This window comes from Onychomys torridus, chromosome 4 (assembly GCF_903995425.1).
Source record: "Onychomys torridus chromosome 4, mOncTor1.1, whole genome shotgun sequence".
Classification (NCBI taxonomy): domain Eukaryota; kingdom Metazoa; phylum Chordata; class Mammalia; order Rodentia; family Cricetidae; genus Onychomys; species Onychomys torridus.
The window spans coordinates 13,960,350-13,973,924 of record NC_050446.1 but is presented as its reverse complement, the minus strand read 5'-3'; the positions used below and the strand labels follow the sequence as shown (position 1 = coordinate 13,973,924).

General features: G+C 52.6%; 2 protein-coding genes across 2 annotated transcripts; both read left to right on the top strand.

The window, feature by feature from the left end:
- Window positions 1-1,422: 1,422 nt before the first annotated feature.
- Window positions 1,423-3,684, top strand: LOC118581421 (vomeronasal secretory protein 1-like). Its single transcript, XM_036183525.1, has 6 exons — window positions 1,423-1,512; window positions 1,873-1,994; window positions 2,374-2,444; window positions 2,673-2,783; window positions 3,365-3,466; window positions 3,662-3,684. The coding sequence occupies exons 1-6, from the start codon at window positions 1,423-1,425 to the stop codon at window positions 3,682-3,684; spliced, it is 519 nt and encodes a 172-aa protein (XP_036039418.1).
- Window positions 3,685-11,099: 7,415 nt separating this feature from the next.
- LOC118581420 (salivary lipocalin-like) lies at window positions 11,100-13,405 on the top strand. Its single transcript, XM_036183524.1, has 5 exons — window positions 11,100-11,216; window positions 11,806-11,942; window positions 12,175-12,248; window positions 12,886-12,993; window positions 13,164-13,405. Exons 1-5 carry the CDS (start codon window positions 11,118-11,120, stop codon window positions 13,403-13,405), a joined length of 660 nt encoding a protein of 219 aa, XP_036039417.1. The 5' UTR covers window positions 11,100-11,117.
- The last annotated feature ends 170 nt before the right edge of the window (window positions 13,406-13,575 follow it).

The window sequence follows — 13,575 nt, the reverse complement described above, 5'->3', positions numbered from 1 at the left end:
AGGGGCACAGGGACCATTGGGATGGCACCGCATCCCCTCCTGGTTGCTGGGTCAGGCTAAGGTTCTGGGACAGACAGCCAAGCTGGGAGCCTCCACGGTCCAAGTTAAATGAACATGGCTGCTCTTTCGGGGAGTAGGAGAGAGAGCTTCAGGACAGAGGCCACACAGTGAACGCCACCTAAACCAGCTTGGTGATTGCAGCTCTTATCCATTTGTGCTGAAGACACAGACGTAAACAATAAGAACAGTCTGGGGCATGGGGACTGTAGGACTGAAAGGGTCAGACCAGGTGGGAGCAGCCAGAGGGTGGGAGCAGCCAGAGGGAGCCCCTCTGGGCATTGTGGTGACTCTGGCCTGGTCCCCTCTCTCAGAGCTTCTACCAGTTCTAATTATCTGCAGGGACAAGTAGAAACCACCAGGAACTGTCAAGAGAGGACCAGGTGCTTCATGAGACAGTGTGGTTTAGTGCCATGAGACTGGGAGCTCTTTTGGACGATGGGGCCTTGCTGCAGTGATTAAGAATCTCGAATGAGATCATCAAGAATTAGGGTCCTTGTCACAGGCAGTCAGAGGGGCATTTGGGGCCGAGAAGAGACTAGGTGAGGAAGCCACAGGTAGAGAGGATGGGGAACTGTCCATCATCCAGGAGTCTACCCAGAGCCGAGGGCAGTGTGGCTCTGGCCCGGTCTTCACCCCAGCCTCCATGGCTGAGGGGAACAGAAGTGAGGTTCTGAGGACCTGGTTGGAGGTGGTTGGTTACAGCAGCCAGGCAGCTCCTGCTGGTGCTCTGAGGAAGAGAAGGCCAGGAAGGGGAGGGGAGCATGGAGAGTGTATCTAGGACACCTCAGGAAGCAGGCTGTCAAAAAACTGGGCCCTACAGGACACTCAGGGGCAAAGTTTCCAACAGGACAGCAGGTTCAGGGCTCACAGGGCTGAGTTGGTGCACATAGGGTGGAGTGGGTTTGAAATCCTGCTCTTTGCCCATTGTGACCTCCCCAATAACTGCTGGGTGGCCCCTGAAGTTATCCAGATTCAGACAGCAGGTCACAGGCGATTATGAGGAAGACTGGGGGAAATGTGTGACTCCTCTAATTCTGTCCATACGAACCTCAGACTGTGGAGGCTTGCCACGTGGTGGCCTTTCCTCTGAGTTCCCAATTCTCCCTCAGCTTCTTCAAACAGTGGCTGACACTTACGTCCTGTGGCCTGTTGATGTCTTGAAGTCTTAACAAGCTGTTATACAAAACACTGACATTTCCCTTGCCAGCTGGCTGTGGACCTAACTCAGAAGGACCAGGTCCTTTGTGCCAGGTTCCCCAAGGACCCTGCATAGGGATGTATAAAGGGCAGTCGAGTGAGGGGCCAGTTCAGCCTGTCCATCTCTAGTGATCTGTTGGTTGGCTGTGAATGCAGGCCCTGGAGATGAAGACTCTGTTCCTGGCCATCAGCTTCTGCCTGGCTGCTGCCCTGCAGGCCCAGGACTTATCGCCTCTTACTCTGAATAGCGGGCATGTGAGTCAGGGCTGGGGCACAGGATGTAGTCTCAGCCTTTACTGGTGCAGAATGACTAGGGTTCTGGATTCAGGGAGGATCCCAGTCTGACCCTTGTCACAGGTTGTAACCAAACAGAATAGACCAATTTGGAGTTAAGGGATCCCCAACACATAATCAGGTCTCCAGACCTCAGGGGTAGAGATGGAGAAAATGTGCTAGAAGAAGGCCCTGGTACCCTAGGAGTAGGAGGTCTCCATCATGTGAGCTTTCTACGTTTTGGTGGTGGGATGGGATAGTCAGGGATAAGTGGTAGCTGGAGGCCACATGTTCCTCAGGAGGGTGGACAGGCATCAGGCAAAGAGGGTATTTGTCTTTTAGTTTTCTGGGAAGTGGTTCATGAAGGCCTTGGTGATGAAAGAAGGGATCCTGATAAAGAAGGTTTCCCCCATATTTGTTTTGGTGCTGGACAACGGTGACATGGAGTTTTCTATCACACATATGTGAGTGTCTGTGGCTCCCATGGTTGGTTGGTTTCTTCCCTAACCCATCACTTCTCAACGGGTAGTTTAAAAAAATCCCTGACTTGGAAAGAAGAGCTCCAGGGGCCGGATGAGGAGGAGTGTGGACCCCAGTCAGTATGAGGGTCGTTTTTCTGTTTGTTTGGTTGGTTTGGTTTGGTTTTTGTTTGTTTTATTTTGAGACAGGCTTTCTCTGTGTAGCCCTGGCTGTCCTGGAACTCACTTTGTAGATTGAGCTGGCCTCGAACTCACTGAGATCTGCCTGGCTCTGCCTCCTAAGTGCTGGGATTAAGGGCGTGCGCCACCACCCAGATGAGGGTCAGTTTTCAGAGAGCCACCGTAATATACTTTTTGATTCCAGACTCTTTGGCCAGTGTATGGAAGTGACCACCATCTTGGAGAAAACAGATGTGCCCGGCCATTACAGTGCCTGTGAGTGCCATGAGCCCAGGGATGGGTGGCTGTCAGCCCATGGAACAGATGGATTCCTGGCAAGTCCCACCCCTAGGAACCACAGATGAGTCCTAGGAACCCTAGTCCTTCCCACTCAGGCCAGGATAGTCGCTTAGATGAGTGGAGGCTGGGGCAGCAGGCAGAAGAGGAAACCAGGTGATTGTTTGCAGGGTGGAGCTAACCTTGCTCTTTCTGGGGCCCCCACAGTTGAGGGAAAGAGTCACGTGCAGGTGCAGCTGTCTTCTGTGAAGGACCATTGGATACTCTACTGTGAAGGGGAGGCGGAGGGCGTGAGCTTCACAATGACCCAGCTCATAGGTAAGTTTCCACCTACCCAAGCCTGACACACCCATGCCTAGCCCCACTGTTCCTCTTCAGGGCAGTAGATTCCCTGGGAGCAGGCCCCACATTTGAAAGGAGTAGCATTCCCTCTCATGGGCAGGCGACAGCCTCGCCCAATGCTGCCAGCTGGCCGGACCCACCTTGCTGAGCTTCCGCTGTAGTGACTGATAGGTCCAGCAGGAATCATCCAGGACAGAGGTGGATATGCCTCTTGACCATAGAAGCTGTGGATGCTGTTTTGTGGAGCCTCAGGGTGTCAGGCTTGGTTTATGTGAGGACAGTGGTGTCCTGACCACTTCTCAGCTCTGTACCTCTAGGACATGGGGACCTTTTAGGTCAAATTGCTACCGGCCCCCATAGGAAGGCTTTCAGTTTCCAAGCTCACTTGTGGCTCAGATGACCCCCAAACTCAGTGTCAACACTCTACACCTCCTCTTCTCCTCCCCTTGGCTATTCCATGACAAAGACTGTAATGCCAGGTAGTTCTCCTGTCTGTAACACTGGCTTCTGGAAAACCTGTGGACACCTCCCTTTGCTCACCCATCCCTCTTCTACAGGTAGGGACTTCAAGGAAAACCTAGAGGCCTTGGAAGAATTTAAGGAGTTCACACAGAAAAAGGGACTTACACCAGAGAACCTGGTCATACCCGAGCAGATGGGTGAGCATGCATACAACTCATGTTCCCCTCTCTGTCCCGTGTCACCTGTAACTCTGTCACTTTGATGCGCCCTGTCCCCAACATGGACACGTCAGGCCCTGCTGCTAGTCTTGGTCACGGGAGGACATGAGCCATAGATATGATGGGCTTTTGTCCAAGCCTCATTCTCATCTCTGGGTTTTCTGCTTTCTACAGAAAAATGTGAACCGGAGAGTTAGTAGGGTAAGTGACCTTTAAAGCCAACTAGAGCCTTGGGATTCAACAGGGCCCCAAGATCCACCCAGAAGCCCTCAATTGCAGTGAGGAACGACCCGATCTCTGTGTTCCAGCACCCTGTGTTTCTTTAGCTTCATTCCTGGGTCATCCAAGCCTTCCTTTTTGTCCTCATCCCATCAGGGACATGTACTGGTGGTGTGACTGTGGTAGACAGGGGAAGCTGCCCAGCTGCCACCATCCAGCAAGTGGCCTGTCCTTCTGAGCCTCTTTCAAGTCTTTTGGAGACTTCCTACCTGCCGATTGTACACACCCCCTCCCGTGTCCACGAGCCTGCTCTCGGTGACATGAGGCCACTTTGATAGTGGAGCAGAAAGTCCTAGGCCCTGCCTAAGGAAGGCCAGGGACAGGTAGAGTCACGATGTCCATGTCCTTTATGGCCCCCACTTGTCAGTCACACACTCGCTGGGTGACCACAGCATTGACAGAGCTCCTCAGAGGGAAGTCAGAAGAAAGGAATTCCTTGTTCAGCCCTGCATCTCGGAGAGCCTGTGATATTGCCCCAAAGCACCCGTCATTCCTCCCCCACTATAACCCTTCACTGACTCTACCCTCCTTGCCTCATAGACGCTGTCTCCATTCTAGAGCATTGTGAACCAAGGCTCCAAAGCCGCCCAAGGCAGAACCGCCAGAATCTCTGTCCTGCGGGACATGGAAAGAGTGTCCTGCTGGGCCATCTGATTTCTCTTCTCTCTTCCCTGTTCTTCCCTCCTCCTCCTCCCCTGCTCCTCAATAAAGAGCTTCAGCAGTCCCTGGTGACTCTGCCAGTGTATGTGGCCCCTTGGATGGACTTATGTGTTCTCCCTTGGTGGTCTGTTGAAAGGGGGATGGTGAGAAGCGTGTAGGAGAGAAGGGAGCACCCAGCCTTGTTTGGTGTAGACATGGAAGCTGGAGTCTGTGACAGGGGCCCTCTGGGATCCTTCTGTATGGGTGTCACCCCAAAGCCCAGGTTCTGGGCAGTGTGTGATGAGTAAGAGGTCCATGACAATGACAGGGTGGGGCTCCAGGCCAAAGGTGAGGGCCAAAAGAGTCTGCATGCGTGTGTATGGGTGGGGACCGCCTGGGGACTGAGGTAGGAATGAGACCAGGGCACAGGCCTGGGGCCAGGTTCCCAGGCCCAGCAGGCCAGGTAGTAGGACATTGAGAACTTGTTTCAATAGGTAGGGACAGTGTTGCATCCTCTCTCTGCAGGCTGGACAAATAGAAGCTGCATCCTGATGTCATGAGTGCTATTTCTCAGATCATTCTGAAATTGCTCTGAGCACCATGAGGGGCCCACTAAGGCTCTCCTTCCCCCTCCTTGTATGAGGGTATGTGAACCCAGCCATTTTTCTGTTACCTATTCACCCTCCTGCTCAAACCTCCCCAGTCCCAGGTACACTGTCCCTGATGGGGATGGCAGCCAACCAAGGCCTCCACACGACACAGCAGGTCTCTAATACAAACTGCAAGGGTTCTCACAGTCGTGTGGTCTCCCTGAGGAAGACATGCTCAGTGTCCCCCATTGGCAGAGAGTCCCCACTGCAGTGTTGGACAATCAACCAGCTTTATGGCAACTTTCAGAAAACTGGCATTACAGATGGGCGGTGTACACAGACACATATGCACATACAGATGCACACACACACACACACACACACACACACACAGAGAGAGAGAGAGAGAGAGAGAGAGAGAGAGAGAGAGAGAGAGAGAGAGACATATAAACACGGGAACACAGACATATGCATACAGACTCAGGTGAGGATACTGATGCATAGATGTGAACATCCAGGTACACAGACACATAAATACACACTCACATGACCTCACTTGTGGATAGATACAGGATGCTGCCTGGTAATTAAGGAAAGAGTCTAGAAGGGGCCTGAAAGCCGTGCCTGTCTGGGAGGATGGGCTGGTCCAGGAACTCGGTTTCTTGTGGGAACAAGGCCTCGGCCTGAAGTGGGCAGGCGCACAGCAGCTCTTGGCTCCAGATCCTGGGGCAGCACCTCCCACACTGATAGCATTCTACAGGTTATCTCTGTCTAATCATGAGGTCCAAACAAAACAGTGTGGTCAGGTCTCCAGTGCAGATGGCTAGAGGCTGTGAGTGAGGAGGCTGCCCCAAGGCCTCCCTCATGAGTTAAATAGACTCAAAGGCCCAGAGGGCTGAGCAGTCATGAAGACCACGTGTGGGTTCCAGTGCTGAGCCTGCGTCTCTATGCAGCACATTCTAAGGAAGGTCAGCAGGACAAAGAGCAACAAATGACCAGGCCACCCAAGAAGAGGTGAGAATCGGACAACAGAGCTGTGCTGGGGTCAGACCCTGGTCTGAACTCAGGGCTCCCGATCAGAGCTGGGGGCAGAGGACAGCTGGCTCCTCTCTTGTGTTTTACAGACTTTTGCCTGGTAGAGAAGGAGGTCCGTGTGGTGCCTGGGCAGTCACTCCCCACGGGACAGTATGGCACCTTCCTGCCCAGTGTGAGAGAGTCTTAGTAAGAGTTCCATCAACATTGACTGGGTCCCCCAAACCCACATTCATGGTAACATATGACAAGTTACATAATCTTTCTAAAACCCTTAGAGATAACAGCCATTGTTTGGAAGGAACTTTGCTATTTTGAGCTCCTCTATGAACAGTAATGGGAAAAACACCAGACTCTTGATATCATTATGGAAAATGCTAGTGTGACCACAGAGTTACAATAATCTGCATCCTACATAGCTTAGTCATTTAGTGGGTGGATGGGTGGATGGGTGAAGGTGGATGGGGGGTTGGTGAATGAGAGAGTGGAGGGTAGCTAGTAGTGAATGAATGGATGGGAGGGTGAGTGGATTAAGATAAGTGGATGGATAGTTAGGGGGATGGATAAATGGATGGATAGGCAAATGGGCAGATGGGTGGACCAGTGACCAGTACTGATCAGACAAACGTGGACACTTAGACACATTACGCTTCAGGCCCATCACTGGGAACTCTGCGCTCTCTGGGAGTTTTCCTCCCTCTTTTCCTGACTCAGGCTCAATGAATGTCCGGTGATGATCAGGTTTCAGAACTTGCCTGGATTTCTCTCTCAGTGGACTCATTAGCCCTCTCCTTAGTGTGATATGGCCACGTCCACCCTTGCTGGGGTGGGGGGCGGGGTTCACGGACATTTCTCACCAGTGCGGACCTCCTGGGCTGATCATAGGAGAAAGCGGCAAGGCTACGGGCATTTTTCTGCCTTTCAGAATCTTTCTGTTTCCCTCGCAGCCCCTTTCTCACACATCATTCATAATCTTTTCCCATAATTCATCCACGACCTCCAGTCTGGTCTTAGCTACGATCATCTTGGGTATTGGCCAGCTCTGTCACACTTTTATTCAGCCTTGTCCTCTTCCTTTTCTTTCCTTTCCCCTCCTTTCTCTCCTGTGTTTCCTTCTTCCTTTCCCCTCTCTGGAGTGCTAATTACAATCACTTTCTCCAGAGGTTTTGGGGAAAGTAGTGTATAATCACTAGCCCAAAACCACCCCTTGCTTCAGTATGAACACTTCCCTCCGCTCCAGCTTTGTGACAAGCTATAGAGGACAGCCATGGTTCCAAATACACACTCTGGGCGCCCTTGCCCATGTCCTGCCCCCTGGTTCCCCGACTGGAATTTCCAGAGGTAGGCACAACCCCTTGAGGCAGGTTCTGTGTCTCGAAGCTTCATGGACATGATCACTTAGGAGACCCAACCAACAGAGGGTGGTGACTGTGAGGGGAAGAGATGTGTCACCACTGTGCCCTGAAGCTGAGGTGCAGGCCCTGGGAAGACACTGGAGCCTCACTACTTCCTCCTTATAAACCCAGCCGTGTAGCTGAAGGGGAGGGCCAGTGTTCTCAAGGGAGCCAGACGTGGGATCAGCCAACAGGTACCAGAATCTGGGCCACTTGTTCTAAACTGGGTGTCCCCCACGGTCTCCTCCAGCTGACTCAGCTGCAGCCACCTACAATGGGCTCTAAAGTGGCAAGAAACAAAGTGGGGACCAGCATGTGTGGCCACCAATACCCTGGTGAGAGATCCTGGCGCCAGAAAGCTTGTTAGCAAAAGACTCCCAGATAATGTCTTTGTAGGCTACCTGTTGATACCTTGAAAGGGGACAGGCTGCTGCAAGGTATTATGGTCTGAGCAGCAGCTAGAGTCTAACATTACAGCCTCTAAGTTAGTTCCTCATGTCCCCAGGTGGCCATTTGGCAGATAGAGGCTGAGTCCTCTTATATGAAAAGCTGGTTCAGGCTTCCCAGTAGTCCTTAGCCTGTCTTGCACTTCTCTGTGTGACTCACAGCCAGGAGAACTGTGGAGAAAGACTCAACAGCAAAACTTGGTCCAGATCCTGAAGGCCACAGGCAGGAACACATACACCTTTCCAAGGTCTAAAACATTGTTCAAGGGCACCTAGAAAGTGGATGTTCAGATGGAAGCTCCACCTCAGTGCCCCCTCCTCCCTCCAAACCCTGTCTCATCTCAGAAAACCCACAGAATGGTGGCTCCTCCTCCAAGATGCTCAAGATCACACCTGCAGGGTATTTAAACTGCCCCCTGACCCACTCCCCAGAAAAGCCATGTGGTTTTTTTGGTCTCTTTTCCCTGTCTCCTCTCTGGGGGCCAAAAAATCATCCAGGAGCATTTTACTCATTAAACCTGGACTTTTCTTAATTCAGTTTGATTTGGATTACTGCATTGGCGGAGAGGCTTAATATCTGGATATGGAAACTTTTCAGTAATCCCTATGAGCCCCAGGAACTAAGCCAGATGCCTCCCAGTTTGTCTTGGTCATCACTAAGCCTGGAGTCCCTGGCTGGGCCCACTAAGCCTCTCAGTAAAGCACAGTGAATGTCATTTAAAAAAAAATGCCAGTTCATAGTTCAGAGACGAAGAACCAGCCACAATAGGTTTCTTCAAAGCTCTGAGACTGCCTGTCCACCATACCTGCCTTATAGGACAAGTGTCCAATCCTAGAACCCTCAGACACAGGAAGTTTCTGAGCTACAAGAATGGGAATTCCATCTGAGCCTCAGGGCCCACCCCTGGCCATAGGAGGGGTCACTCTGTTCCTGGAAGGCAGAGGTTTCTGGTGGTGCTCTGTGGGCTAGGCTCAAGGTAAGGACATTCCCATGAGCTGGTCTTCCAGTCTTCCTGATGGTGGGATTTGAATGTGACATCATGCTCAGACACATGAGTGGAAGGCACATAATAACCTCTGACTGGGAGATGAACCTGGACATCCTCTGGTAGCCACAGGAGAGAAATGGCTCAGGGTGTGGTCTGAGCAGGCCCAGAGCTTCTCACTGCCTTGGACAAAAGGACCTGACCCAGCCTGCCTCTGTGATCTTACAGAGTGACATGCACCTTCTCCAAGTTTCACTGCATGCCTTGGGGACCCACCTGGCAGTGCTTGTGGGGCCTGGATGCCTGCCTGTCCTGGCCCATTCCCTAGCGTTCTTCTGACCCCTTTACCTCATCTCACCTCACTGAGAAGTAGGAGGGGAATATAGCCCCAGATCCTGTCAAATGAGGCGGTGTGGGAACCCCCAGATGAGATGTACCATGAACCTCACCAGCTGCCATCTCACGGGTGCCTGACCTCTGTCCAGGACCAGATGGTGCTGACACCAAGTCTGGGATGGACACTGCCCATTGTGGGACTTCTTCATGCAGAGCTTCTGTGTCCTGCATTCAACAATTGGATGAACATGGTCCCTCCCACAGCACTCCTGCCCGGAAGCTCCTCATTGGTGTCTAAGGTTTGAAGAGTGACCTCTGTCTCACCTGGGTCCTTCATAATGTTACAGCTTCACCCTACCCCATGCCCCTTTTGCTGGCTCCTATCTCAGTGGGCTCATCCCAGAGATCTCTACTATATCTATAGAGCCAACACTAGCCCCACTTTGGTGGATCCTAGAGAGGACATATTCTGAGAACAAGCCCATTATGTCCAAAGGTGATCCTGGGAATTTCCACAACATTCCAAGAGTTGTAAATTCCTGATAGAGGCAATTTCAGGCATATGAACATGCTTACCAAGCAGAAAAGTGTTGATATGTGTACATGTGTGTGCCTTCTCTCACGTGCAAGCACACTTACAGGTGTACATGTACACTTGCTTGTGATATATGCAACCATGAACTCATGCGCATGCATGTGCACACACATACACCAGCGCATGCATGTGCACACACATACACCAGCGCATGCATGTGCACACACATACACCACCTGATCTCAGCAGCAGCAGCTGAATGACAGAAAAGCCTGAGTCGGGACAACAATCTAGTGGAGCCCCTGGGTTTCACCATGGAGCACAGGGAGCCTTCCACTGAGACCCCTGGAGTGCCCCTGGCCTACCTTGGCCTGTCTGTCAGCAAACGAGGGGAAAAGCCTGCCACCTGGAGCTAGGAACTCAGATCTCCTTGCCAACCCCCAAGTGAATGGCCTTGAGCCCTAAGGCCACGTGTGATCAGTTATGGCTCTGACCTTCAGAGCCATAATCCTTTTAGTCTCGCCGGCTGAATAGCCTGATTTCTTGTCCAATCCTGGAGCTGGGGTTGAGAAAGCAGGGAAGCCTCTGCCACAAGGGGCTTCCATGGGCACATGGGAAGGGCACAGGGGGTACCCTGAGGGGTATCCTCCCCATGGCTCAGCACTGTTTGTGTCTCTGAACCCCTGGCTTCTGTACCCCATGGCACCTCCTAGAATCTGGAACACATTGCGGAGAGGGAAGGCTGTACTTGTCATCGGTCATCATGAAGACTGACCCTTTTCTGAGCACATGGCACAGCCAGACTCGGCTGCTCCACCACCATGTCACAGAGTGACCTGACCCAACTTCCTCAGGGGTCAACATTTACATATGATCCCAAGGCAATAATAAGCCACTCAGGTTAGAGGTTAAAAAGCAGGCAATAAGACCTTGTGGGCAAAAATGCAGGAATCATCCCCCATGGTGGCTCAGTTCTAGGGCGCAGGCCTTAAGAGTCCAGTGAAGCCATGGCCTCTCTTTAGAAGAACACATATACCCTGCCCAGCTTTCACCTGCTGAGACTTGAGGGCTTGGCCCTTGGCTGTCTCTCTAGGCCAATGAGGTGCTACGTCTAAGGCGTCGCAGGCCTACCTACAAAGGTATCTCAGTCCAGAAGCCAAGCCACATAGTGTCCCAGTCCTGGCCTGCACCCTGACCTTTCAATGGAAGCATCTTGCAGCCCCAGGGCAGACAGAGTCCTCCTCTGAACTCCATGCTCTCCTAAACTTGTCAGTTCCTGTGGGTGGGGCTGGCATGGAAGGAGTTCCTGTCTCCAAACAGTATATATGCAGCCAGCTGGGGCCTCTGTGCACCCACATCCCAAGCAGTCATCCCAAGAGGACACAGCAGAGGAATGAAGCTTCTACTGTTGCTGTCCTTGGGGCTGGACTTGGCCTGGACCCTGCAGGACCAAAGCCAGGTTCCCGTGCAGCCGGGCTTCAGCCCTGAGCAGGTGATGCTCTGGGGTCTCTGAATAGGGCAGGGAGCCACCCCATATTTCCAAGTATTTCCCAGGTCTCTATCAACTTGTGGTGTCTTGACAGCAACTCACAGCAATGGGCACCAAAGGAAGGCATTCTACTTGAGGCCAGGAGCTCAGGGACACTCTGCCAGGTCCCCTAGAATTTGAGCCACTTGAAAGCTGTACTGCAGCTGGCCAGGCCCCAGGAGGAGCCTGAACCTAGGGACAAAATAGTAGAGACAGGCCCTCTACTATGTGTCTTATTGCTCAGAGACCCTGAGGCCCTCATATGATAGAGGCCATTTCTCTTCAGGGATCTGGAGAATAGAAAGCCAGCACATTCTATCAGCAGTGTTCTTGGCCAATGGATATACTGTGCTGGCCTGTCTACTTGGGGGTGGTGGTGGAGGAGAGTCTGTAGTCCCCAGGGCTTCTTCTCGGCACACAATAGGAGATGAGATGAGGTCCATGCTCTATACCACCCACTGCAGGACATGCCTGGCTCCTCCCTACTGTGACCCACTGTCCAGGTAGATGGCTCCTCAGGACTCTGTGGCCAGCATAGAACCTTACTCTGCAGGTGATAGGACCCTGGAAGACCCTCAAGCTGGCTTCCAATGACCGGTCCGTCATTGAGGAAGAAGGTGCTTATGAATGCTTCATGACTGGTATTGCTCTCCTGGACAACGGCAACCTGAACGTCAGCTACTTCCACAGGTAGTCTGCCATGCTCAGACTTCTGATCAGATTCTGCAGGGCCACGTTCTCTCCACCACCTCCCAGATCCCCAGCTCTTCAGGGCTCAGACCCTGAGAGGACCCCGATGATACTGATCCTCTGGGCTGCTCCCTGGAGGTTGCCCAGATCCAGAGCTCCCTCTGGGTGAACCCGGTGACTTTAGAGGATCCAGCCCCTCGAACATGGCTCAGGAAGGTAATTTTCCTCTTAGAAAAGATGGGAAGTACGTAAAGGAATTCTACGTGGCAGAGAAGACTGACACCCCTGGACGCTACACCTTTGACTGTGAGTGGAAGTAGCTGCGGCTCCCTCCTTGGGTCGCATGGTAGCTCAGGTGGGGTGTGATGAGCTGCTGGAGAGCAAATGTGACTGGTTAGGAGGCATGGGGATAGACAGACCCAGCTTCTATGTCTTCAGAAACTCAAAAATCCAAGAAGAGTGCCCCAAACTGTGTTCTCTTGGGTCCCCAGGGCTCCCTCTTGAAAGCCCTCCCTAGGGACCCAGCACAGAGCATGGGAGGGAGAAGGGACTCGGGAGCCCTCACCCAGCTGTGGCTCTGGAGTGTTGTGCCAGGGTCTCCCCTTCGAACAGATGTTGCTCAGGTTAAAGGAACACAGGCAGGGTTGGGGTCACCCCAGGAGTCCAGATGACAGGAGAAGACGGGGGGGGGGGGTCTTGAGCCCTTCCCCTTCATTGGACATGCCTTCCCCAGAACGAGACCCAGGGAGTCAGGCGGAGACGGGGAGACAGCTGGGGAAGCAGAGCCAGAGAAAGATTAACAGAGAGGCAGAGGCAGGAGAATGGCTGCCTGTGGGCTGAACATGTGGAGATGAAGTCAGGCTGTGCCAGCCGGGGAGGTGCAGGATACCAGGAGACACAAGGGTTCCAGCAGGCTTCATGACCATTTGGTTTCTCGTCATAGACCACGGCAAAAACTACCTGACTTTTGTGGCTGTTAATGAGAAATATACCATCATAGACTTGGAAAACCAGAGGAACCGAAAGCCCCTCATCGTGATGGAGCTCCATGGTGGGTGCCGTTCCCACTTACAGACTCAAGACCACAGGGAGTTACAGGACCCCTAGCTGGAGGGGCGGGTGGGGAGGGTGGGGAGACAAGGGGTCGGAGCTCTCCCTACCCCAAGTACCCTTCCTATGGGTCTCTTTGCTCAATGGTGCTTTCAACCCTGCTGGCTGCAGGCAGGACTGAGGATGCAGGCCAGCTCGGGATGGTGCACTACAGGAGGCTAACGGCCAGAAGAGGCATTTTACCAAGCAACATTGTGGATGTTTCCTTGAAACGTGAGCCTCCCTTCTCTGTGGACCCCAGACACAGTGGTATAGTGACTGTGACTCCTTTGGAAATCTGTGCTGTAGGACGCATGAAGGGGATGGCCAATGAGATGTCTGTCTGGGGCTCAGCCAAGCTGGGGCTGATCTAAAAAGGAGGCATTGGAGGGAGGGGGGGGGACTCACATGACGAACTCTGACCTCTGCTTCCTCTTTGGTCTACAACATGATGTCGCTCCTGAGGTCTGTAGGTGATTAGACTCCCTTCTGTCTTCATCACCCATATTCTGGTAGCTAGACTTTTCCAGGGAACATCATGCAA

What these genes read in the sequence shown, in the direction of transcription:
- LOC118581421 (XM_036183525.1), top strand. Translation starts at nt 1,423, where the DNA reads ATGAAGACTCTGTTCCTGGCCATCAGCTTCTGCCTGGCTGCTGCCCTG. An exon ending in TTACTCTGAATAGCGGGCAT is followed by an intron (nt 1,513 to 1,872) that starts GTGAGTCAGGGC and finishes TTTGTCTTTTAG; the next exon opens with TTTTCTGGGAAGTGGTTCAT. An exon ending in GAGTTTTCTATCACACATAT is followed by an intron (nt 1,995 to 2,373) that starts GTGAGTGTCTGT and finishes TTTTGATTCCAG; the next exon opens with ACTCTTTGGCCAGTGTATGG.
- LOC118581420 (XM_036183524.1), top strand. Translation starts at nt 11,118, where the DNA reads ATGAAGCTTCTACTGTTGCTGTCCTTGGGGCTGGACTTGGCCTGGACC. An exon ending in CGGGCTTCAGCCCTGAGCAG is followed by an intron (nt 11,217 to 11,805) that starts GTGATGCTCTGG and finishes CTTACTCTGCAG; the next exon opens with GTGATAGGACCCTGGAAGAC. An exon ending in TGGACGCTACACCTTTGACT is followed by an intron (nt 12,249 to 12,885) that starts GTGAGTGGAAGT and finishes TTCTCGTCATAG; the next exon opens with ACCACGGCAAAAACTACCTG.